Source organism: Euprymna scolopes, chromosome 33 (genome assembly GCF_053919585.1).
Source record: "Euprymna scolopes isolate OS-2025 chromosome 33, ASM5391958v1, whole genome shotgun sequence".
Taxonomy (NCBI): Eukaryota; Metazoa; Mollusca; class Cephalopoda; order Sepiida; family Sepiolidae; genus Euprymna; species Euprymna scolopes.
Genome location: NC_136514.1, coordinates 88,944,365 through 88,971,703, shown reverse-complemented (window position 1 = coordinate 88,971,703; position 27,339 = coordinate 88,944,365). Strand labels below are relative to the sequence as shown.

At 33.1% G+C, this 27,339-nt stretch overlaps 1 protein-coding gene across 6 annotated transcripts in view; it reads left to right on the top strand.

Annotated features, from left to right (window-relative positions):
* The first annotated feature begins 227 nt into the window (after nt 1-227).
* LOC145258340 (lipid transport auxiliary protein 1-like) overlaps nt 228-27,339 on the top strand; it is a 65,172-nt gene continuing 38,060 nt past the window's right edge. For all 6 annotated transcript variants that reach the window (XR_013864093.1, XM_080116526.1, XM_080116528.1 and 3 more), the window contains exons 1-6: nt 228-346; nt 10,235-10,417; nt 18,070-18,171; nt 19,738-19,849; nt 25,214-25,270; nt 27,065-27,231. Coding sequence is in view for 5 of the 6 variants with exons in the window: in XM_080116526.1 (XP_079972652.1) it covers nt 10,361-10,417; nt 18,070-18,171; nt 19,738-19,849; nt 25,214-25,270; nt 27,065-27,231 (495 nt within the window). In the remaining variant the exon portion in view is untranslated. The remainder of the gene's footprint in view (nt 347-10,234; nt 10,418-18,069; nt 18,172-19,737; nt 19,850-25,213; nt 25,271-27,064; nt 27,232-27,339) is intronic.

The window sequence follows — 27,339 nt, the reverse complement described above, 5'->3', positions numbered from 1 at the left end:
AAAACGCTAATCTTTAATCATAATTTGGAATATTTGTAAACTAAAAATGAAAGAAAAAAGAAATCCGAAAAAAAATTTTTTCAGGAAACGAACTGCAAAAATAAAATTAAAATAACTCTGCTAAAAACAATCAGACAACTAATTAACAAGCTTACAACATCAGACAAAAGTAATTACTGGGAGTCAGCAGCCATTTTTAAAGCTAACCGCTTCAATATAATCTAGGCGTTAACCAGTCAAGTCATGCTGTCATTATGGTACGAGCCACGGTCCTTACCCTTGAACGAAACCGGAAGTTAAAAAACAAGGGAGGTAATTCATGTCACCAAATCGCAGCTGAACTCAGGTAACAAATTCACTCGCTTATTTTTTAAATTTCTTTTATTCTTACGACATTAATATTTCTTTCAGCAACTTTTTGGAGAATTCATTAATTAAGTCGATCTAAAATTTATTATTGTTTATTATAAATAATTTCAGATAATGTAGCCATTCTGTCAATCAATAATTTCCTCGTCTTGACATTTGGACAAAAACAACAAACATGGAGGACGCATCTTTCTTAAAAAACAAAAAACAAAAAAAAAACGATTCTTTTCCTTATTTGTTTGGTTTATTAAAAATATTGGTGCTTGTGCATCTATGTTAGCATGCTATTTCTAAATAGTATTTTCAAATTAAATTCAATTTTTGTTTATTAAATTGTAAAGTACAAGTACAGAATAGTTACAAAATAGTAAACACCCGCCTCCCCCATGTTAAGAATGGCTTTCCAAATAATAATGTTATTATTTAGCATGGTAACATAGATGCACAAGTACCGGGTTTGTATTACTGTACACATAGATTCGAAAAAGTTGTCAAAAAACAAATATATAACAAATAAATATTATCAAAGGCAAGATAAGTTACTTTTCTACCAAACTGGATACATTTTTTTTTTGTTTTTATTCAATGTAACATGTTTATTCAGCTCGAAAAACATGCAATGTTTACCGATGTATTGGAAAATTCAAAATGGCGCCCGACACTCTTTAACATGGTAAGTTTGGGAAAAGGTGTTATAAATAATAAACTAGACAAAATACTATTTAAAAAACACCGAATATATGTCAACTTATGTCACGGTAATATATAATGAGCGAATTTCTAACAGTATTTTGTCTAGTTTATTATTTATAACATCTTTTCCTGAACTTACCGTGTTAAAGAGAGTGTCGGGCGCCATTTTGAATTTTCCAATCGGTAAATACTGTATGCTTTTCGAGCTGAATAAACACGTTACATTAAATAAAAACACGAAAAATATATCCAGTTAGGTAGAAAAGTAACTTATCTTGCCTTTGATAACATTTATTTGTTATATATTTGTTTTTTGACAACTTTTTCGAATCTATGTGTACAGTACCCTAAACGGTGCATACTTGCAGATTATTATATATACAGTACTAGCGGGAAGGGTTGCAAGATGGGGCTTTGCCCGGACATAAAATATGCTTAAATATGATATTTTAATTTGTCCATATATCATAAATATTATTATAGTCGTGATTTCAAAAGTCAAAAAAAAAAAAAGTATCTAGGTTCCATCAGCTGGAATCGAAACCGAAACTGTAGCATTCAAAGCTGGTGACGTTACTGTACCAATGTGACACGCATATAAATTGATTAAAATTTTAAAATAAACGAAGATGAATGTGCAAAATGTTAAAAGATTTTTTTCAATTTTGACCTTTTTTTGACCCCTTAAAACAATTTTAACTGACTAAAGACCCATAAAGGAACAGCCTGTAAAAATCCAATTTTTTCAATAAAGGTTTTAAAATAAAGCTGTACGGTTGTTTTTTTAGGACGACAACTTTATTGTTCACATCTAGGAAACCAATCTATACATCCATTACACACACACACACACACGTGTGTGTGTGTGTATATATATATATATATATATATATATATATATATATATATATATATATTAACGGCTATTATGTTTGTCGATCTATTTATCTACATATTTTCAAACTATGTCCTCCAAAATTAAAGCTGGAGGCCTTTTTTTTTTTTTTTTTTTTTTTTTTTTTTTAATTTTTATTGAAAAAATCAATGCAGGAAACTTGATTATGTAGTGGAGCTGGAGCTGACATCTATTCAGTGTAGCCACCTTCAGCCTCAATCACTGCCTTCATATGGGTCTGGAACTGGAACATGCTTTTTCCACAAGCGCCAGCAGGAGCTTGGCAAATACTTGGCGGATGGCAGTAATCAGGCTGGCTTTGATGTTGTGGGAGGTCATGTTGGTGATGTTCTCGATGTATGACCAAACAAAGTAGTCTAGTGGGTTTAGGGGAGGGGAGGGCCAGTGAGAAAAGGGTAAAAAATTGTAGCACACCTTCTGAAACCAAGCCTGGATCTCTTTGGACTTGTGGGCTGGTACTGAGTCATGCTGCCACACCTAGGGTCTGCCAGCGACCACCTGATTGCACCTGGGGATCACCACACTCTTCAGCACATCTAGGTACACTTTGGTGTTGACTTTCAAGGTGATATGATGTGGCCCTCACTTGAAACCACACTAAAGCCCATAACCGTAGCTGGAAACTTTGTTGAGTTGTGCCCTCAAGTGTTGACCCATTCGGAGTTCAATTTGATTGTGCTGAAAATAGTTCTGTTGTCATAACTTGGATTGGTAAAGAGCATGAGTTGTACAGCAGCGCATCTCCGATCGCACTTATTGAACATTGTGTATCTTTTAGACATGATAGAAGGCTCCTATTGCTCTTGGGATTTGTACACAATTGACTAACTAATAGATTGTCTTCAACAAAGAAAGAAAACCGGTTTTCATCAAATGGAAATGGAATCATGTTGTCTTTTCTATGGTGACAATTTTATCATTCCACCCTGTAAAATACAACATTAAATTGAAACGAAAATTCAACACAAATGCCAAACAGTGAAAGGAAAGTTGATCACACAGAAATATTGAACCATATCTCAAAGACAACTGCACCATATCTCAAGCACAAATAAACCATATCTCAAGCACAAATAAACCATATCTCAAGCACAACTGAACTATATCTCAAGCACAACTGAACCATATCTCAAGCACAACTGAACCATATCTCAAGCACAACTGGACCATATCTCAAGCACAACTGGACCATATCTCAAGCACAACTGGACCATATCTCAAGCACAACTGGGCCATATCTCAAGCACAACTGGGCCATATCTCAAGCACAACTGGACCATAACCTCAAGCACAACTGAACCATAACCTCAAGCACAATTGAATCATAACCTCAAGCACAACTGGACTATATCTCAAGCACAACTGAACTATATCTCAAGCACAACTGAACTATATCTCAATTACAACTGTGTTAAGTGTAGAGACATGTTGAACAGAGTGCAGTCTGGATACTGAGTGTGAAGTATTTTCCAGTAACAAAGATGGTGGCCCAGAATCAAATGTGGTCCATGACTAGCAGTATCAGAATTTTGGGGACATTCGCAGGCGAAGTCGCCATTTTGAATATACACCTATCTTTCTTTCAGATTTTAATAATAGTAAAACGTAATTTAAACCCGTAAATTTTATTTCAATAAAACGAGCAAAGACCAAATTTTAATATCATAAAAGCTTTAATAGAGAAATAAACAATTTTATTTATTTTTCCGTCGATTTCTTCACTTAACATTCGAACAATAACATTACTTGAATCTTACGATAATTATTTTAACGGCAAAATAAAGAACTTACCTGGTTAATGAGTAAGATATGCTTTCTTTTAATCTTCCTGTATGAGAATTTATTCATATTTATGTATTATAATCCATGTATTTTTAAATGGAAGGATTTTTCCAACACACATCGCGACCACGCGTGTCTTTAAAGCAAGTTGTAACGACACCGGAAGTGAAAAATTATCTCTTACTTATGTACGGAGGCCTATAAGTGTAAAAAAAACCCACTAATTCAGAAACCTTAATAATCTCGATATTGGATTATATTGAATAAAGTGTGGAATTCTTCATATTTACAATATATGATTAAACAAATATTTAATCTAATAATAACAATAATAACAAACCAAAACACGTCTTCTTTATAATATAAGTTTTTTATTCCGTTTTGTATAAAATAAACGAAGGTAACACTTTAGGATTGACATTTCCTATTTTGCAATGTCAGTAAGATTTTAATCAAATAATTTCTTATAAATTCTTCAAAGATGTGAGAAATTAAGCAGAAAGACAAAGAAATTCCATTTGCATTTATTGAAATAAGAAATTGAGTTTATTTTAAATTCAGTGGGAACAAATTAAGATAAGTTTGCAAATGTCTTTAAAACAAGAAAATAAATAAAATTTTCCAGCGTACATTTTGAAATCAGAATAAAAGTTTAAATAATTTTATTAAAAACAAAATAAGAAAATATAAATTCTCTTTAGACAGATTTAAATTCCAGAATAAAAAGTTTTTCAATATTTGTCTTTTTTTTTTTTACAAGAAAATAAATTTTTCCCGCAGACAGTTTGAATTTAGAATAAAAGGTTTGGATTCAACCTTTCGGTAAGTTTGGGAAAAGATGTTATAAATAATAAACTAGACAAAATACTATTAAAAATCAACCGAATATATGTCAACTTATGTCACGGTAACATATATTGAGCGAATTTCTAACAGTATTTTGTCTAGTTTATAATTTATAATACCTTTTTCCAAACTTACCCTCTCCGAGAGAGAGTCGGGCGCCATTTTGAATTTTAAACACTGCATGTTTTTCGAGCTGAATAAACATGTTACATTGTTACACTGAATAAAAACACAAAAAATATATCCAGTTAGGTAGAAATGTAACTTATCTTGCCTTTGATAACATTTATTTGTTCTATATTTGTTTTGGGACAACTTTTTCGAATTTCTCAACTCACTTTATAAGTTCTGGAAGTATATTCCAGAAAGAAAATAAACCCACTTTAAAAATAGAAATTACGAGTTTTTTATATTTTATCTTGGCTTTGATAACATTTATTTGCTATATTTTTGTTTTTAGACCACTTTCTTTTTAATCTATGTGTACAGACAGAGACACTAGTAATACAAACGTAACTTTTTATCGCCGAAACATTTTCGGCGATAAAGTGAACTTACCTGAAAAATTAATGTTTTTTACTCAAATAAAGTTTAAAAAGTCAAAATAAAATTTAAATACAACTTTCTCATCAGTTACAGAAAGTTAAAAAATACGGGTAGTAAAAAAAAACAAAAAAACTCACCATTATTCCAATAAAATTCTTTAAAAACTAGTAAATACGTCTGAACGTCTGCTCCGAAGAATGCTGAATGTCGGGTCAACGCGTGGCCTTCGTGGACGGTGTTTTTGCCTGACTTAAGGGAGATAACTTGTCCGGTTTTTTTATTATTGTGCCTTGACGCTATCGTAGAAAAAATCTGATAGTTTTCATTTTTTCAATAACACGAATTACTATATGACGCAGATGTTCATTGGTATTTTTCTTTTTTTAATATCTTAAAGAAATACCTGAATATTTTTTTTATTATACTATACATCTGCATAATCCGAATTCGTCTTTTTTTTATATATATCGAAAAAAAGGAAACCAGGAATTAAATATAATTATATAAACTGATCGACTATTAATTACTGGAACATTCTAAACAAAAATTAAGCTTCCACGTAAAAAAAAAAAAAAATAAAAAATAACACGTGGTTATCGAAAAAAGAAGGATTTAAATTTTGGACTTTACCGGTAAATTACCAGATAAGTGATATTTTTTGTTGTTTTAAATTTGAGTATTTTATTTATTCATGTTTTATCTTCAATTTGTGATATATAAAACGTTTCAAGCAAAATTAATTATTAAATTTCTCATAGACATTCCAAAATGGGGGGGGGGTGAATTTATAAAACAACGTTTGTCTAAAATATTATATTTAGTTTATCGGAAAGAGCATAAAATTTTACATTCACCCTGAAAAAAACGTAACAATTGAACGAATAGGAAAATTTTGATAGATTTTTTAAGTTTAAAAATTGAAAAATATTCATCTCATAAAAATCAATTGATTTCATTACGTAACAAAATGGCTTCCCATAACGCACGCACGCACTTTGTAAACAATGTTTTTTAAACAATGAAAATAATATTTCTATTATTTTTTAAACAACTTAAATAGTTTATTTTGGAAGCATATTCTATAAAGAAAATAAATAACCCACTTTAGAAAGAGAAATTACGAGTTTTCTATATTTTAATCGCAGTTTTCTGTTAGGGGTGTCAAAAATTCCCCCAAAATTCTGATACTGCTAGTCCATGACATAGTTAACGGCGAACTGATTGAATCTAAAATTCGACAATTTTTATAGTAACTTTGGAAGATTTTTATTGGTTGGTTAGCACAGCCGGTGGTTATAAAAACGATCGTCAAAATCATTGGTGTCATACCCCATTAGCAGTCAAAAACATTTTACACCCTTTTTTGATATAATGGAAAAATCCTTTCAGATTCAATTTTGGTTCGACTTAAGAAAAGGAAAGAAAAATAAACAAATAAATAAAAATAAACAAATAGAAATAAAACAATAAAATTATTTATTTTTTTGTTTTTTTTGGGGGGAATTTGTCTTTATTCTCATTGGTCAAATATAATTGAATATATTGGTATAATGTTTGCAAAAAGAAGCCATTTTTTTTTTTTTTTTTGATACATATAAAAATAAACACTTTCCAAATATATATATATATATATATATATATATATAACATACAAATAGAATCTTATTCAAATACATATAAACATATATGCACAAAAATTCACAAATATACATTTTTTATTTTTTTAACAAAAACTGGAAACATTACGTTAGGTATTAGTTGGTTAATTTGGTTAGTAAGATAGAAATGGTCGCTGTTTAACGTCGTGCCCGGGACAATTTACAATTTTTCTATTTTTTTTTTTTGTGATTTCGACTGTTAATGCTTCTCTTTTTGGGTTTCTGAAAAGAGATTTATTCATAATTAGATTCCAAAAAGTTCGGTTATAAAATGTTTTAATTTTATTCTTTTTATAGGTTTAGTGAAAATGTCGGCTATATTATTCTCAGACATCACATAAGTAAGAGTAATAGATCTTTTTACTTATTTCATCCCTTATAAAATGATATCTGATATCAATATGCTTCGACCTTTGATGAATCATAGAATTATTTGCTAATAAGATACTGCTCTGATTGTCACAATGAATTACTATAGGTTTTTTACTTAGATCTGGTTTTAAAATAGATTTTAGAAGGGTGTTCAGAAAAATTGCCTCCTGCGTGGAATGAGTAAGGGCCACATATCCTGCTTCACAATTAGAAAGGGCAACAATTTGTTGCTTTTTAGTTTTCCAAGAGATCATAGGTCCAGTCTTTTAAAACAATACCCAGTTATACTTTTTCTATTCTCAGATTTACCCCAATCTGAATTGAAAATCCTTCTAAATTTGGAGGATATGTAGACTTTTTAAATATTAAAGATTGTTCCTTGGTTCCTTTTAGATAACAAAGGATTTGTTTTGCACGATTAAAGTCCTTAATTGTCAGTCTCAATAAGTTTGGAGATAGCTTTGTTACAGTGTAACATGTCAGGCCTAGTTGCGGTCATCAAATAGATGAGGCTTCCAACCATTTCTTTATATAATCGATTATCTATGGATTTTGTTTCGGTCTCTATATTTTTTTTTATGTCCATTTCAACGGGAGTTTTACACGGTCTGCAATCTTGCATTCCGAACTTTAGCAGAATTTTTTCAATGTATCGTGATTGGTTCATAGTTATAGTTTCATTTTCACAAGTAAATTTTATACTGAGGAACCATGACAGTCGTCCAAGATCAGCCATTTTAAATTTTTTATTTAATTTATTTTTAACATCTTTGTCGCAGTTTGAGGCAAGTAATATATCGTCAACCCAAAAAACCAAAATCAACAATTTATTACCTACATTTTTGGTATACATGCACACGTCTACGGGACATTGCTTGAATTCCTGTTCTATTAAATAATTATGGAGTGTTAGATTCCAATTGTGAGCACTTTGTCTTAGTCCATATAACAATTTATTCAGTTTCCACATGCAATTTTTATTTTTCATTTTAAATCCCTCTGAAGGGTAAATATAGATTTCAGTCAATTGTAACATTAAAATAAGCATTTTTTACATCCATTTGATGTATTTTTAAATTGTATTGAGTGGCAAGTTGTAATAAAATTCTAATTGTCGTTAAATTTGTCATTGGTGAAAATGTTGCAAAATATTCCACTCCAGAAATGTGTGAAAAACATTTTGCAACAAATCTTGCTTTAAAAGTTTCACTGTCAGAAGCTGTGATTTCTTTGGAAAAAACCCAGCATGAAGAAATTATATTTTTATCTGTTGCTTTTGCCACTATTTCATATGTGTTGTTTTCAGATAAAGCTTTCAATTCGGATATCATAGCTTGTTTCCATTCTTGGTGAATGGCACAATTGAGCCATATCTCAAGCACAATTGAACCATATCTCAAGCACAATTGAACCATATCTCAAGCACAATTGAACCATATCTCAAGCACAATTGAACCATATCTCAAGCACAATTGAACCATATCTCAAGCACGATTGAACCATATCGCAAGCACGATTGAGCCATATCTCAAGCACGATTGAACCATATCTCAAGCACGATTGAACCATATCTCAAGCACGATTGAGCCATATCGCAAGCACGATTGAACCATATCTCAAGCACGATTGAACCATATCTCAAGCACAATTGAACCATATCTCAAGCACAACTGAACCATAATTGACACTGCTGAACAACATGTTTCCACTCGCTGACGGAAACATAACGAGAAGCATACATGTTGTTACTGGTTTTCTTTTGAGAATTACATATAACAGTTGGTGTGGCATGGCAGAAACGCCAAATGCAATCAGTTAAGCACTGTTCATGCAGAGCATATAAGCAAAGAAATGTTTTAAAACGAAACGGTACTTGTACAGTTTAATCAAGACATTCAAAAACGAAAATATCGAAACAAGTTAGCTTATATTGCACATATCCGTTATGGAACGAAGTTTTCCAAAAAAAAAAATTTCACTTAATTTCATCAAGTAGTTTTTTTTTGTTTTTTTTTTACAGCGAAAAAACAATTTGTTATGATACCGAGCAAAAGGTTCGATTTTTTAGGAAGAAAAGTTAGTAACAAAAATGAGGAGGGAGTATCGGCACTTTACATGGAGTTATCTCCCTGTGGCATGTTTAACAAATTCCATAAAGGCTGACTTCAACGTGCTCTCATAAGAACATGTTTTTCCACTGTAAAAAAAAAATACTCGATCAAATTAAATTAAATTTTTTTCTGGAGATCTTCAGTTCAAAATGCATACGTACAATATAACCTTTTTTTTCGATATTTTCATTTTTGAATGCCTTGATTAAAATGTACAAGTACCAACGAAATAAATGATGTTTGTATTGCTTGGGCAATTATTCTCATTTTGGGTGTTATTGGCACAATGTTTCAAGTTGATGAACCCTCCGACTGTCATCAAGTGTAAACACCATGTTTTGTTTTTTTTTTTTCTCACTAAGGAAAAGGGGGTTAGCTCTCCCTGTTTCCTTAGTTGAGAAAAAAACACAGAGTTTACACCTGATGATGGTCGGAGGGTTCATCGACCGAAACGTCGTGCTAATAACACCTAAGATGAGAATAATTGTTCGAACAAACAAAACAATACAAACATTCATACCTCATCTCCAAAATTCCAAACTGAAGCAAATGATATTCAAACCATCTTTACCTTCCCATCTGCAATTTATATTAACTTATAAAAAATAGATTAGAATCAATTGAAATAACTAGATGTAACTGGAAACTAATCCATTGAAATCAACACTGTTTTTTCTATTAAACAAGATTTAAATAGACTAGAATCAAGGGGGATAACTAGATGTAACTGGTAATTAATCTAATGAAATCAACACTATTTTCTCCATTAAACGAGATAAAAAACTAAAATTTATACACGATTTTATTTGAATTCCTAAGATTCTGATTGTTGATCCCAAGGTGAAAGCTGAAATCCTAAAATCTTGGGAAAAATTCCAATCCCTGCGGTAACCTCGTTTTTATATTTATTTTTAATTTTTTTTTTTTTTTTTTTTTTTCAGCTTGGTGACAATGTTGAGCATCATTAAAGAAGTGGATTCTTTGACAAAGCGATTTTTACTTTAGACCAAAAATTGTTGGTTTTTATTATTTTCTTGTTTGATAAAGAAGTTTGAACCGGCTTCAAAATGATCGAGGAATTGTCCTTCGTGCACATGGTCATCATCATCTTCTGTGGCCTACTTGTAAGTATCTTCTTTTTTTTTTTTTTTTTTTTTTGTGTAGATGTTGGATATTTTTTTTTTTTTTTTTGCGTAGATGTTTTCTATTTTTTTTTTGCGTTTATATTTTTTTTTTTTGCGTAGATGCTTTATATTTTTCTTTTTTGTGTAGATGTTGGATTTTTTTTTTTTTGCGTAGATGTTTTATATTTTTTTTTGCGTAGATGTTTTATATTTTTTTTTTTTGTGTAGATGTTGGATATTTTTTTTTGTGTAGATGTTGGATATTTTTTTTTTTTGCGTAGATGCTTTATATATTTTTTTTTTGCGTAGATGTTTTATATTTTTTTTTTGCGTAGATGTTTTATATTTTTTTTTGCGTAGATGTTTTATATTTTTTTTTGCGTAGATGTTGGATATTTTTTTATTTTGCGTAGCTGTTGGATATTTTTTTTTTTTTTTTGCGTAGATATTGGATATTTTTTTTTTTTGCGTAGATATTGGATATTTTTTTTTTTTGCGTAGATATTGGATTTTTTTTTTTTTGCGTAGATGTTGGATTTTTTTTTTTTTTTGCGTAGATGTTGGATATTTTTTTTTTTTTGCGTAGATGTTGGATATTTTTTTTTTTTTGCGTAGATGTTGGATATTTTTTTTTTTTTTGCATAGATTTTGAATATTTTTTTTTGCGTAGATTTTGGATATTTGCATAAAAAGAAAATAACATTGGCTAGTATTGAAAGGACTGATTCCAAAAAAAAAAAAAAGTTTAGTTCTTGTTCTCTAGGGTTGAAGGTCCTGGATATGACCTTAACTATATCTGACGGTGAAGCCCCAGCTTGCAGGCTTTGGGGAGTGTGGAGCCATCCTTTAATTGCCATTGCTTCCAGGTCCACTCAGTAACTGTTAGGGTCCCAACTATGGGTTAAATAGAAACCGACTTAAAAAAACAAATATTCTATTAAAAAAAAATTAATTCAAAGCCACTGGATTTGGCATTAAATACCCTGGAAAGGGTTGATATGCCGTAAAACAAAAACAACCAACAATCTAGGGTTGAAATTCAAGTTTTCCTTTGAACTGCCGAAAACTGTTAAATGATCATGCAAAAAAAAAAAATGTTTTTCTTTTTCAGCTTGCAACGTTCTCATTACGCACAAAAAAAAACGACAATCCTTTTTCTCTTCCAGTTTCGGCGTTTGTAGAAAATTCGTTTTTCTTTCTTCCCACTGAGATGCAAATCAAGCATACGTTCAAACGACTCCAAGTCAACAAACAATCTCCTCTCAATGAATAAAATACCGGCTTTTTATCTGCTGAAATTCGACCACATCTTAATTTGCATATATCACTTTTTCGTTTCCTATCGGTCAGGTTTTGAGTTTGAGCGTCAGTGACTTTTTACAATACGCACACGCCACCCTTGGATGTTTGTTTCTATGATCGTTGTCACATGTCCAAAATTCTCCCTATGTAATAGGGTGTGCAGATATGCATATACAAATGCATACGAAATGCGAAATGATGTCACTGTCACAGCCATAACAAGAAGTCACGCATGGTGGGAGAATAAAGAAATAAATGTTGTTACAAAAAGAAGGGGTCTAGTTATTACTTGTCCTATGTTCCTTTATGACGTAGACAGCATACAATGTGTGAGTCTCATGTATAAAACGTGTACTACAGTACACTTATATTAAAAACAAAAAAGGGTACTTGTACAGTTTAATCAAGACATTAAAAAATGAAGATATCGAAACAAGTTTATATTGTACGTATTCGTAATGGAATGAAGTTCTCCAGAAAAAAATGTCACTTACTTTCAAGTAGTTTTTTTTTTTTTTTTTTTTTTTACAGTGAAAAAACAATTTGTTATAATACCGAGCAAAAGGTTCGATTTTTAGGAAGAAAAGCTAGTATTAAAGATGGGGAGGGAGTGTCAGCGCTATAGATTGAGTTATCTCCCCGTGACATGTTCAAAAAATTCAAAGAATACTACCTTCAACATGCTGTCATAAAAACATATTTTTCCGCTGTAAAAAAAAAAAAAACTACTCGATCAAATTAAGCGAAATTTTTTTCGGAGATCTTCAGTTCAAAACGGATACATACAATATAGCCTTTTTTTTTTCGATATTTTCATTTTTTAATGTCTTGATTAAAGTGTACAAGTACCCAAAAAAGAAAGAAAAATCCGTATGATGTACATAACCGTGACAAAATGAAAATATCATATTCCAAAAATCTCAATTTTTGTTTAGAAAATAAATTTTAAGCAATTAATGGGAATTAGTAGCAGGGTCGCGGAGTCAGATGGTAAAAGTCAGACTCTGGCTCCTAGAATTCCTAGGATGCCGACTCCAACTCTGGTTCCTTTGATATCTTCGACTCCGACTCCTGGCTCCCGACTCCTTTACCCCGATGTGGAAATTTATTCCACAGATCCATATACCAGCCTCCCACACCTAACCCTAACCCTAACCCTAACCCACACCTATTCAGCAAGCATTTTATAATTACTTTTCATGTATAATATTTTCGACGTTTAACATTCACTTGTATGATAAATATACTCACATATAAACTCAACCAGCTTTATAGAATAAGTTAAGATAACAAAGGGATAAAAAAATCTACAATTAAATTTTATTATGCTATCAGTTCAAAAGGAAATACAGTATTTAGGGATAGGAAAACCTCTTTAGACCATGGCATTTCAAAGCCAAACGCTTCTCATCAGAAGAGGGGAGTAAAGACATTATACAGCAAAGAAATATTTTAAAAGATAATATTGTCAAGACAGGATTTGCAGGGATCCAATGGCCCGGAATATCTTAATGAAGTAGAAGCATTGCAGTACAGTACAAAATATTATATATTTCCAAAAATAAAAGCAAAACTACACAAAAACTGCTAAATTGTGCAACTGGTAAAACCAAACAGAAAAACTACATAAAAAAATGAAGTTATTGGACTTAAGGAGTCGGATAAAAAAAATTCTGACTCCTAAGTACTCTTAGAAATCCAACTCCAACTCCAGCTAAAATCTCCGACTCACTCTGACTTCGCAACCCTGGTCATTTTCCTTTGTTTCTTAAGTTTTTTTTTTTTTTTTTTTCAAAATGTCAGGCGAGACAGTCACTCCTTGAATACTCGTAAAATTTGATTTTCTTATTTAAAAATAAAACTACTTGATCAATTTATCTGACTTTTTGGAATACAATTTTTTTTTGTCACATCATGCAGATTTTTCTTTCATTTTTTTTTTTAATATTGAGGGAATTCTGGATAAGAACCAAAAATTCTGTATAGACGATAATTTTTTTTTCTTTTTTTTAAGGATTATGATCTGATAAACCTTTTCAAATCCAAATATATTTTGTAGTATTACGCATGCAATCTTTAGAAAAACACATTTTAAATGAGTCAAAAATATGCTAGTATAATCGATGGATTTCTAAGATGGCCGCATGAGTACTGATCCTTTTCTGTTATCACTCATGATGTACGAGGGGCGTGCAATAAGTAATACCCTTGACCCACTTCCCATAGCAGTAGAGCAATGAAACTTGGCACAGTTATTAGTCTTTCTCTACATAGGAACCACCCAGAGTTATGCATTTCTCCCATCATTTGATGCATCTCTGGAGACCGTTTTTGTAGAACACCCTAGGTTGGACCTCCAACCATGACGTAACTTCAGAAATCAAGGCTGCATCATCTGGGAAACGCTTCCTTTCAAAAACAACTTTATGGCTGGGAAGAGGTGAAAGTCAGAGGGTGCAAGGTCAAGAGAGTAGGGAGGATGGGGGAGGATTTCATAACTACATGCCTGTTCTTCTGATCTGGCGACATGTGAGTTGTGGACCGGAGTGTTGTCCTGCAGGAGGAGGGTACCTTTGTTGATCTTGCCCCGCCTCTTGATTTTGATAGCTTCTCTTAATTTCCTCAAAAGTGAAGCATAATAGGCTCAATTGTGGTAATCTTTGCCAGGAAATCTGTCATCACTACTCCGTCCTGGTCCCAGAAGACTGTGAGCATGACCTTGCCAGCGAAGGGCTGCACCCTTGTCTTCTTTGGAGGTGGTGAGTCCAAGTGCTTCCACTGCATTGACTGGGCTTTGGTCTCTGGGTCATAGTGATGGACCTAGGTTTCATCCTGTGTAATCAGTCTTTTGAAAAACTTTGACTCATCTTCTTGGCACATCTCCAAATTCATCCTCGAGCACTCAACACATTCTCGCTTCTGGAATGGTGTGAGCAACCTGGGAATCCATCTGGCAAACACCTTATGCATATGCAAATGGTCATGAATGATAGTACTAATCTTGACGTCTTGGGCTATTTGGCGAATAGTAATACGCTGATCTTCCAAAATGGCAGCCTCAACTTGACGGACAGATGCCTCATCAATGGCAGAAGGGGGGCGACCAGGTCTGGGAACTGTTTCCACAAACTTCCGGCCATGTTTGAATTCACGATGCCAGCGTTTTACAAGGTCATATGATGGGGCATTATCACCATAAGTTTCTTTCATTTCATCAAAAGTCTCCTGTTGTGTGCGTCCTTTCAAATACAAAAACTGGATCAGTGCTCGATATTCAACAGGCTTCATTTCACACCTGACTCAGTTCAAACACCTGTAAAACAGAAACCACAATTAGTTCAGAGCTGTAATTTGCCACATAACCCGTAGAGATATAAATTATTGCGCATGCAAAATTTCAGCTAGATCAGACAACTAGAAGTGAGTCAGGAGCATTACTTATTGCACGCCCCTCGTAAATGTTTTTTTTTTTTTTTACCTATTACTAAATAATACTAAATTGATTTTAAATCTAAAAGGTTCATGTTATAATCTTAAAAATAACAATTACTAGCAGGTCACCTGGCATTGCCCAGTCGTAAAGCACACTTAACTATGATATTTGAATTTACGTAGATTATGTATTTATTATAGAGCCAATTCTCTATTGATTATTATATTGTACCCAATATATAGTAGTGATTTCAAAAGTTTAAAAAAAAAATATCATTTTGGTGCCATCAGCTAGAATTGAAACCAAAATAATTAGCACTCCAGCCTTGGTTGTTACTGTTTGAGTTATCATCAGAAAGATAAGAAAGCATTAAACTTTAAAGATATAAATGTATATTTGCGCATACCAAGATGAGTACTGTAAGTTGACTTAGGCCTGCCAAGTTCCAATATTTAAATTTTGACCACTTAGCAGCTATTTTGGCCAGCTAAAAAATCAAATCAAATTTGTTCTATAGGTTCAAATTTATAAAAGAAGCACAAACTACATTAATTTTAAACAAAAAGTTTTTTTGTTTTTTTTTTTTCCCAAAATAAACGTAATTCACAAAACTCTTCCATTTCAAACGAACAGCCAAGGCCACAACTGCTGCTGCTCACTAGTTTATTATCAGTTCAAATCGTTAATTGGTTTCCTTTTGCTTAAAACAGGTTATAAAATGGGGGGAGTCCATGTTTATAAAACGATCATACCATAAAACAAATCAACACAGAATTATAATTTTAACAGATAAAAATAATAAAAACGTGAATTTATTCGGCACTTCTACAGTATTGGGACGAGATTTTGTAGTCGATAAATGGACTTTTCAGATAAACTCTTTCTTAGTTGTTTCACAATGTTTCGGCCAACTATTCCTCTGGCCTTCGTCAGGTGGTAACCATGATGGATAGGAACTCTGAATCTCCTGACTGCATTCACCACAATTACTGCCTTCCGTGGTTGTTGTCGTCTCACCACGTTTTGGCCAAGTAGGCTATCTTCAGACAATTCTCACCTGGAACCGTAGAGATTCAACGTCTCTATCTACTGCGACACGGGCCCCGAAAATTAATAAAACAATACTCATCTCAATAATGAATTCCAATTAAATAAAAAACAATGGGTTCAACTGATTTTTTTTTTTTTTTTTTGTCAATTCTAATAAATTACAATGTTAGCTTCCAAATTATGCAGTCAAAATTACCTGAATATTATTGAATTGGTAAAAAAACAACTGTAATCGTGTTAGCAGGTGAAAAATTACCATCTTGTTTGAATCCAAATGGAAAATTACCTCCCTTTTGAACTCTTTTGTGTTTTACGATTGTTTTTTTCAAATTCTATTTTTTATTTTCTTTAATAGAAAATTTTCTACCGTATCGATTTTCGTAATTTTTTGATGTTATCATCTTAAAAATACGAGAAATACATAGATATTGTTTTCATGTGAAATTCAGTTTTATGATTTCCGAAATCTCGTCCCAATAGTGTAGAAGTGGCATTTATTCATTATAAGGTGTACAAAAAATATTTAGAAAAAATGTTCAACAAATGTGAAACAGGTCATGTTAAAGTTTTATTTTTAAGACAACCAAAAAATAAATGGATAAATTTATTTTGTATCCCATCAATAAGTGAGGTTGATGTTTTTTCTAATTGTTTTCCAAATTCATGATGAAATTCATCACAGGGGAGTTGTACGGAGCTTCTAAACACTGCAGGGATAAAAAAATCTGACACAAAATGACCGTTTCATAGCGTTAACATTTCTATCGTTACTTTCCTAAAAACTCTTCAAATATATCCTGTAGATTATTATTTATTAAAGTATGTGAAAGGATATTCATTTCCAAACAAAATCTGGTGCTACTAGATCAGGCTGTCTGAAGATATTGGCTTCCTGAGATGAAATGCACCTAACATTGATGCTCTTTGTTTTTCTACTTCCTTTTGCAAAACTTAATTATGTTCTGCAACCCCCCCCCCTTTTCCCTCTTTTCCTTCTTCCCATTTCCCCTTTCTCTTTCTATCTTCCCCCCTCCACTTCTTGACTGGTTTTCTAACTTAAAATGTACCAAACATTAATACTGTAACTCTTTTCTCTCTCTCATTGCAAAACTCATTCATGTTCTGCAGGTGAGGAAACAAAAACGATAAAATCCACTAAAAAACAACCGAAACCAAACACTACAAACTAGCGATTGAAGATACAATATGAGAGGGAAAAGGGTTACAGTATTAATGTTTGGTACATTTTAAGTTAGGAAACCAGTCAGGAAACGGAGGAGATTGAAAGAGAAAGAGGAAATGGGAAGACGGAAAAGGGTGAAAAAGTGAGTTGTTGTTTTGTTTTTGCAGACATAATTAAGTTTTGCAAAAAGAAATAGAAAAACAAGAAGCATCAATGTTAGGTGCATTTCGTCTCAAGAAGCCAATATCTTCAGACAGCCTGATCTGGTAGCACCAGCTGCTTTCTATCATTTAAATTACTTTGAACAGAATCCGATAACACTATCTTTCAGGTCGGCCATCTTGCTTTTTATCGATATACTGCACACTTTTTAAAAAAAATTTTTTTTTTTTCAAAAGTCAGCTCCAGCACATTTTCTACTGGACCATTTTTCATAATTTTTGGAATTTATACTAATTTCGTCATGACACATAAGTATGTAGTAATTTTTTCCTCTGAAATGTCTTTGTTCAAAAGTACACGATTGGTTCAGACAACACACTATAGTAAAATTGCACTGAAAATTTTATTGTTAAAATGCATCATTAAAAAGTTTGATGGAGAATACTCTCTTAATATCATGCAACGCTTTAAATGTACAAATTCACTTCCATTCTTCAACTGATATGTTTTATTCTTTTTCAGGTGTTTATTATGTTATTTATAATAACAAAAAGACAAATTTCCCGTCTGACCATCAGATCTGCTCGCAGACCACATGTACCCATTGGAACTGGAATACCAAAAGTATGCATTATTTTATTTTATTTTATTTGATAATTGACATCCGATTGGAAATAATCGTGTTATTTACCGTATATAGTTGTGTATACGTCAAATTTCTGGGAGACGAGTTTAAGATTATTTTGGAGGTTGACTTATACATAGGTAATGTTTTTGGAAATGTTCTTAATTTGCAACTCTGCACTCTATTATAACATAGAAAACGTTATTTTGTTTGTGCACTGAGTATATACCAGTAATCCTAGTAATTAATTGTACTTCTTTCGAACCCCATTTAAACACATGCATGGTTTTTCGGTGGGAGGCTTAATAATAATTTGAATAGCTCTAGCAATGTTCACTCTAAACGTAGCTATAGGCCTAAATTGAAGTGAAATTTTGAGGGTTGCGAGTGAAATTTTGAGGCTTGCGAGTGAAATTTTGAGGCTTGCGAGTGAAATTTTGAGGCTTGCGAGTGAAATTTTGAGGCTTGCGAGTGAAATTTTGAATGTTGCGAGTGAAATTTTGAATGTTGCGAGTGAAATTTTGAATGTTGCGAGTGAAATTTTGAATGTTGCGAGTGAAATTTTGAATGTTGCGAGTGAAATTTTGAATGTTGCGAGTGAAATTTTGAGGATTGCGAGTGAAATTTTGAGGATTGCGAGTGAAATTTTGAAGGTTGCGAGATTCGACGAACAATAACAGAGAGAGAAAGAAGTACGAGCGTTACGTCATTAGCTCGTCAACCCCAACCTCACCTTTCACCTTTGCTCGATACGTCCAACAACCACTGCAGGTAAAATAATAATTAAATAAAAAAACAGTTTTATTATGAAACTGTCGCTATGCTTTATTGTCAAAATGGCTGGAACAAACTAGAGTGTATTTATTAGCAGCATGCATCTTCGTAAAAGTGCAACAAACATGATTATACGTACGTGAGCGATAAACAGATTTATTGTTAAGAAAAAACATAACATGCAGCCGCAGCTGAGATTGAACTCACTATACGAGTTTTGTAGTGTGATTCAAATCTTGTCCATAGCTAAATACTTGATGCTTCACTAGGGATATCAAGGGTATTTTTTATCGTGACGCCATTACTAGACGGGTTTCCTACCACAGCTTAAAAGAGACCCATCTACCTTTGAAAGAAAAATACATCGCACCAGTTTCTCAACCTGGTATTTTACCTTGCAGCACACAAAGTGCCTCGCCTTCCCAAATGTTCACCCATCTGGTACTGGTCAGGCTCAATGTTGCTTAACTTTGGTGATCTGGCGAGAACGTGTGGCAATGTGATTGTGCCGTACACATCCTTACAGACAGTCAGACACTACAACAGAGTGAGAGAGAGAAAGGGAGAGATAATATACTTCAAGATAACGGTATAAACACGCGCATACATGTATAAAGACTTTCTTTTGTTTTACTGGTTGCTCATTGATGAAAACATTACACATGTGTATGGAGGGGGGGTTGCAAATTTTGGTGTCCAAAAATCTTAACAAAAAAATTTACTTCGCTTGAAATAAAATTTATAATCATCTAACCGGCCATTTTCTTTTTTTCTTTTTTCTTTTTTTGTAGAGACTCTCCAAGGAAATTCAACGACGTCTGCGTCACGTGCAAAATATCAAGTTTGAACCAGTTTTGCTTCAAAAACCTTCATCGGAGTCGGAAAATGAAGCTGATATTGCAGGTAACACTTTTTTATTTTTTTTTATTTTTATTACATTTTCACTTCAAACAAAGCACAGTACCATGTTGATGTAGGGACTACTATTTGTGACATAATTGCAAGGATACTATGCAGGGAGTTGAGCAGCAAGATGTCTGTTTACATTACACTTGAACTGCATGCTAGAATAGTTGGGGAAACAGGAACCCAGAAGGGAATTCCAAAATCTAGCGATTCTGGGGAAGAAGCTATTAGGGTAAAAAGCTTTCTGGCATTTGGGGATCTCTACTGTGTAGGGGTGGGATTTTGCTGCTTGTCAGGAGTATTTATGTCAAGAGGGTACAAGAGCCTGTAGTTCATCGGAGCATCCAATATTAAAATATTTGTAAAGCAGGCAGAAGGATGCAACATTTCATCAATGAGACAAAGGTTGAAGCCTGGCCGACGGTTCAGGACCTATTAGGTATGTGACTCTCTTTTGAACCGTGTCCAGGAGTGAGAGGCTAGTAGCAGATGCACCAGTCCAAATGTGACAACAATACTCCATATATGGACGAATTGCAGCCTTGTAAAGGTACAGGATATTTTCAGGCTATAGTTTAGTTTAAAGTGTAGTATCTGTGTGTTCTTCTGTTCATCGAGCAGAAGGTTAAGCCTTGGTACATTGAAGTCTGTTTCTTAGGCTTGAATGTCGATACACATTATTTTCTTGACCAGATCTTCAGTTTTGTGGTGATTCATGTAGCTGCCATGCTCAGACAGATATATAGATATATCTCTTGTTTTTTTTTTTATCTGATATTGTTGTGCTTTGTTGCTAAATATAAAATCATGTCTTTATTGTATTTGGTTTTGGCTACATCTATTATTCATTGTGTTACGTAGGGGTGTATAGTCTGGACCCCATGGCATTTTTTAAAATGTATACAAAACAAGTATTAACAGGTTACATCTCAACACTTTATAAACCGTGTACACCATCTAGTGCAGGGGTCGCCAACCTTTTTATTCCATGTGCCAGTATCCAAAAATTATGAAAATTCATGAGTTTTTTTACGGAAAATTGGGTAAAATTGCATTTTTCTTAGACGTTATAAAGTAGACAGTGAAGAATTCTCACATGGAGGACATAACTCGGAACAAATATTTTAGATTAATTGTTCATGACTTGCAATTTTTGTTGTCTATAGCGATAGTCTATTTAAAAAAATTTTTTTATTAAAACCATAATAGAAGTTGTTTTCCTCTATGAATTTTCATAATTTTTGGATATATTACTATTTTCGACATGACAGTTAAGTACACAATATTGGTTTTGCTTAAACTGACATTTTTTTTTAAAAATTGATTGACTTTCTAAATTTTTTAAATCCAGATTGATTTAATTCAAAATTTTAGATCAATCTGGCTTTTTAGATCAATCTGGCTTTTAAAAATTAGGTTTTAAAAGAAACAGAACAATACTACAAAGGACGTCGTAGAGTGGCGCTAGGGGCCTCAAATGATTGGATTTTTTTTATGGACCGTTAGCTGGTTGCAATAGTTTTTAAGGGGGTCAAAAATGAGTCAAAATTGAAAACACGTTATACATTTTGTACGTTCATCTTAGTTTATTTTAATTTTTAATCAGTTCATATGCGTGTCATGTGGTAACATCACCAGCTTTGAATGCTACAGTTTCGGTTTCGATTCTAGCTGATGGTACCCAAATACTTTTTCTTTTTACTTTTGAAATCACGACTCAATAATAATATATATTAAATCTGGACGAATTAAAATATCATATTTAAGAATTTTTTATGCCCGAGCAAAAGCTGCGTGTCCCCCCCCTCTCTCCCCAGCTAGTCATTGAATAAATGAGTAGAAGTGGCTATGTTTCTTGTCATCATCACAAGGATGCAATGCACCACCTGTAAGCATCCAATGCACCACAGGTTGCCTGATTGTAAAATACGCATAAATATTATATCTTAATTCATGCAGATTTTTTATCTATTAATATTATTGATTATTATATTGTACCCGATATATAGTAATGATTTTAAAAGTTATGTATGAAAACAATGAGTTAGATGGCATCAGTTTGAATCGAAACCAAAACTTTTAGCTCTCCCGACTTGGTCATTATTAAGCAGTCCGGCCCCATTACCATTTGAACTATCAACAGATGGGTACGAAACCTTAAAAATCGAGCGACTTTAAGTTACGAATGTTTTCTTTTTTTTTTTTTTGCGCATGTGCAAAAGTAAAAGCTTTATTTGACTTATGTTTGACAACATCTCTGGTCAAGTGGATATGACAGAATATATATATATATACACATCCCAACACTTACGGGCTGTATCGTCTCGTGGATAAACTGATTTACATTGTGTGCATATTGTTCTCAGATGTGTTGAAGAGAGGAAAAGGAGGAAATAATGAGGGAGTAATTATAGTGCTGCAATCTATGAAAATGACATGCCTCTGAAAATTACTCTCCTAGAAATTACTATAATTTGTGAAAACAAATGAAAGCAAAACCTGTCAATAATTTTCCCAACTCTTTATCTGTGTCAAAATCAAAATGTGGATTCCATGAACAAAGCTTCTTTCTTAGAAGTGCACGCCTGTGGAACTCTCTTCCGTTTGCCTGTTTCCCACATGACTACAACTTGGACGTCTTCAAGTCCAACATAAACAAATTCCTAATGAACCGCCCTCTTAAGACACTTTATCAAATCTCCAATACTAACGATTACTACGATACTATCTGTACACGCAATAACCCTTATCCCCGAGTAGCTTCCGGGCCTTGATAAGTGGTGACTACCATGTAAAAAAAAAAAAAACCTACATCAGATATTGTAGTGGGACCATATTGAATTCGTCTGCATCTGCAGTTATGTCTTTTTTATTAATCTATACATCTATAAAAGTAAGAATGGATGTGTGAGGACACTTCTCAACCTATATACTCAACAAATTTTTGATTTACAAACTTGAAAGTTGGTAGATAGGGTATTCAGACATGTGGAAACTTTTTTAATAGGTTTTCATTTGGAAAAAAGGGCGGCTAAGGGGTGTATAAATAGAAAAATTGGTGCCTGGGAGTCATCGGATTTTTATCAGTTTGTCTACTGTTTTACGAATACGCATGCGTAGACATGAAACATAACAGCTTCTTTATGCTAAGAATAACTAGGTTTGAAAACACTTTTTAAAGATAGTGTCAAGCTAGTCTAATGGTTATTGTACTTGATGCACTGTCTTTAGGTTTTGGTTTCCATCTCAGCTCAAGTATTTTTTTTTTATTTACAAGAAATGAATTGTTTAGAAAAAATACTACTCACATGCACATGTCTCCGTTTCTGTATTAAAAGATAATAGTTATGTGCATATTATGACTCGGCAACACTGGGCGGCCTGCTAGTATATATATATATATATATATATATATATATATATATATATATATATATATATAGTCTAACGAAGCTTTGAATAAAAAAATGCAAAAATAAAAATAAAGAATGCAATTTAAATTCCCGGAAGAAAAAAAAAATTAATTTTACCCTATCGCAGACTAAGCATCTGCATAATCCGATTTCTAAAAATTTTATGATGACAAAAGAGAATTCATTTATATAAGGATGAGAAAAAAAAAAAAAAAGGCCTTAACTAAAATAGTTAAATAGAAATAGGCTTTTATTTATATATATATATATATATATATATATAGTTTTCCACATACAGTACTGTTTTGTTGTATCACAACACATCAGTGCGGCTGGACTAGCACCTTTCCCTAGCCAGGGATTGAATCACTGCGTTGATAGTCGGCAGTTCTACCCATCGGCCCATGGAATCGGTGCTCGCAAATGATCTCAACAAATGTCCATTTAAATAAACACTCGCCACCGCTTTTACAGTGCTTGATCTGCTTGTTTATTTACAAACAAATAGCGAGCCTCGCTTTATATCGAGTGAGATACATTTACGACTGTGCTCTACCCAAAGAGGAAGGCTTAAATATGTAGTCATCCACGTGTGTGTGTGTGTGTGTGTGTGTGTATATATATATATATATATATATTTATAATGAATAAATGATAAAAGTCGATATTCCAAATTTCCTGATGTTGGCCATTTTGACCATCTTACAATTTATTCCTTAAATTCAATTGACATTTACAATTCTTGATAGTATCTGTTTTGTAGCACAAGTTCAAAATGGTGTAATGTAAGCAAACAATAAGATAATCGCAGCTTCTCTTCCAATTTTCGGATTTTTTTAATCATGCCCAAACACATTTTATTTCATTTTATAGATATATACTAATGAGGGTGCCCGGCGTTGCCCGGGTGTTGGGGGGGGGTTAGATCAAAACAAAATGGGCAAAGTAATGACCCTGTTTAAATATGATAAAAGAAAAAAAAAACGATGTTTAACTTCTTTAAAAAAAAAAACTTTTGGTAGGTAGGTAGGTAGGATCGAACCCGAAGCCTAGAGGGCGAAGGTGAGAAAAAAAGTTTGAAAAATACCTGACATGTTACTGCTAGGCTAGCAAAGGAGAGTAACTGAAAAGCGTTTCAATTTCAGGATTAAAAACAATTGCAAGGTGCATGGATTTAATGGGGTCAAAGATCACGCCATAGACTGAATGAAATTCCGCACTGAATTTTTACTGCGAGGCAGCTTTTTTTTTTTATGGTTTGTTTACCCAACTTTGGTTGCGAGATAGTTTTTCTGGTTTTGTTTGCCCAAGATGTGGAGGCGGGGGGGAACAGCTCCGTATTTATAGGGGATGTCCAATTGAATAGCAATTGTCTGATATAAGGGGTTTCCCCCATATTGATCAAAAGCTGATTGCTTTCTGGATGTTCTCGGGGAAAGCTGGGAACCGCTACCGTTTCAACTTAGTTTCACTTTATACTAAAAAGCCGAACACACTCGAGAGAAGCTAAAATAGTAAGAATTTTGTAATAGTTGATGTAAATAAATCTAGACGCGATGCGCGTTCGCAAATCGTATATATTATGATCTAGGGGGTATATAAACAGTTGTAAGACATAGTAAGCCCCAAGATGTTATAGGAAAAAGACTAACCCACATGCGGTGAGCGACAAATGTTGAATATTTATCTTCTCGAAATCGAGCAAATTAAATAGACAGGCGAGCTTCGTTGTTAACTGTGAGATATTACGATTTATATGTGATATAAAAAGTTTTAAAAAGTTGTGAACCGACCAACCGCTTGTCTGAAAAAAGCCTTTTGTAGACATACAGAAAAAGCGAACACATACATACATACATACATACATTTTCACTTTTATATATAGATAGAAGATATATATTTATATATTTCACAACTTATTTTAATATAATTGTTTTTTCTTTTACAGATATCAATAATAATCAGAAGTATCGAATGAAAGCCTGCGATAAATTTTCAGTTCTCGGTGAGTTGAATTCTTTTTCTTTTTTTGTTATTTGTCTGTTTGGATGGATGGCTTAAGTATTGTTAGAGTCAGTAGATTTATGGGTGGTGGTTTATCGAGAGAGACGACATCATCATCATCATTATCATCATCTGTTTAACATGCTAACATAACATTGGACGGCTTTTAGAAAATTGACTTCCAAACAACTTTGCCCCCCCCCTTTCCCTCAAATCTATTTTTTATTACTTCCTCCCATGTTTTCCTTGACCATTTCCTGCCAACTGATCCTGCTATGTCAACTGTTCTACATTTGCTAACCAAAGAACTCTCGTTCATTCTTTTAACATGGTCGTACCATCACCTGTTCTGCGCAAATCTCCCGAAACTGTTCAGATTTAATCTTCCTCTGAAGTCCTCAGGTCTAAGCCTTTCTTTAAGACTCACATTACACATTGTATCATATCATTTTTCTCCTGAGTGTTCTATATGGATTGGGTTTTTTTTTTTTTTGTTTTTTTACAAAGGAGTCATCACTTATCAAAACCCAGAGGCCACTCGAGGATAAGAGAGTGTACAGTAGTCAATGGGAAAATGTAGTAATCGTTAGTAGTTGAAATTTGGTAAATGCGATTATTTAAGCGGATGGCTCATCAAGAACTTGTTTGTGTTGGACTTGAAAACAACCATATTGTAGTCAGTTGGAAAGCAGGAAAATGGAATAGTTCCATTCCACAGGCGTGCAGTTCTAAGAAAGAAGCTTTGTTCATGCAATCTATGTTCAGGGTTAGGCACAGACAAAGAGTGGGGGAAATTATTGATAGTGGTTTTATCTAGACGAGTGTTTTTTGTGAAAGTCAGGCAAGGGGTGGGGGCCGATAGATTGGAGCTCAGACAAGCACTTTCCATGAAAATAACAATAAAGCAGAGACAGGCTCGCAACATCTCTTCTGTGATAAAAAGGTTGCAGGGAAGAGAAAAGGGCATCCCCCACTAGGTTACGAAGTCTATTTTGAACTTTGTCAAGGTAGGATAAGCTGCTTCTAACATATTGGTTATCATACTTGTCTTTAGGTTTTGCTTTTGATCTCGGCTCGAGTATTTTTTTTTTTTTTTACTTACAAGAAGTGGACTGTTTAGAAATAAAAACATGATACCCGCATGCACATGTCTCAGTTTCTACATGAATTAAAATATAATATTTATGCATATTTTACGACCGGGTAACACCGTGTGGCCTGCTAGTCAATTTCTAAAAGTTGTTTAACAGACACTAAACAAAATATGATGATGATGCATGAATTTATTTAGTCATTCCTACATTTTAAAAAAAGGGGGGGGGTATTTTATAATCCACACAGATTTGAAAAAGTTGTCAAAAAATCAAAAATATAACAAATAAATGTTACTAAAAGTAAGATGAGTTACTCTTCTACCTAGCTGGATAGGTTTTTAGTGTTTTTACTTAATGTAATTTGTTTATTCGGCTTGAAGAACAAGCAATGTCAACCAGGACACGAGCACAAAAAAAAATATGGTTGCTATATATTTGTTATGTGATGATTTTTTTTCTTGTGCTTGCATACTGGTTGACATTGCTTGTTTTTCAAACCAGCTAAACATTTTACCTTAAGTAAAAACACTAAAAACCTACCCAGTTAAGTAGAAGAGTAACTTATCTTGCCTTTGGTAACATTTATTTGTTATATATTTGATTCTTGACCATTTTTCGAATCTCTGTGGATTGTGAAACATATCCCAAAAAATAATAAATAAATAAAGGATTCCAATTTATTTATTTTTTTTTTTTTACAGAGGAGGAAATTGTCAAACATGATGCGGATTGTGGAGAAAGGCATCCGACAGAAACAGTACGCCAATATCTGTATCGGTTGCATACAAGTGGCATCCTGACGAAAGTTCCACTGGAACTCATCCGAAATGTTGTTCTTCTTTACGAAAATGCAAGACATACTCCTCAGGTGAGAAATTAGATAAAATTTTTGGTGCTTATGCATATTTTTTTTTATATATTCAATTTTCACCTTAAACAAGGCACAGTGCCACTTTGAAGTAGGGGGCTACTATCA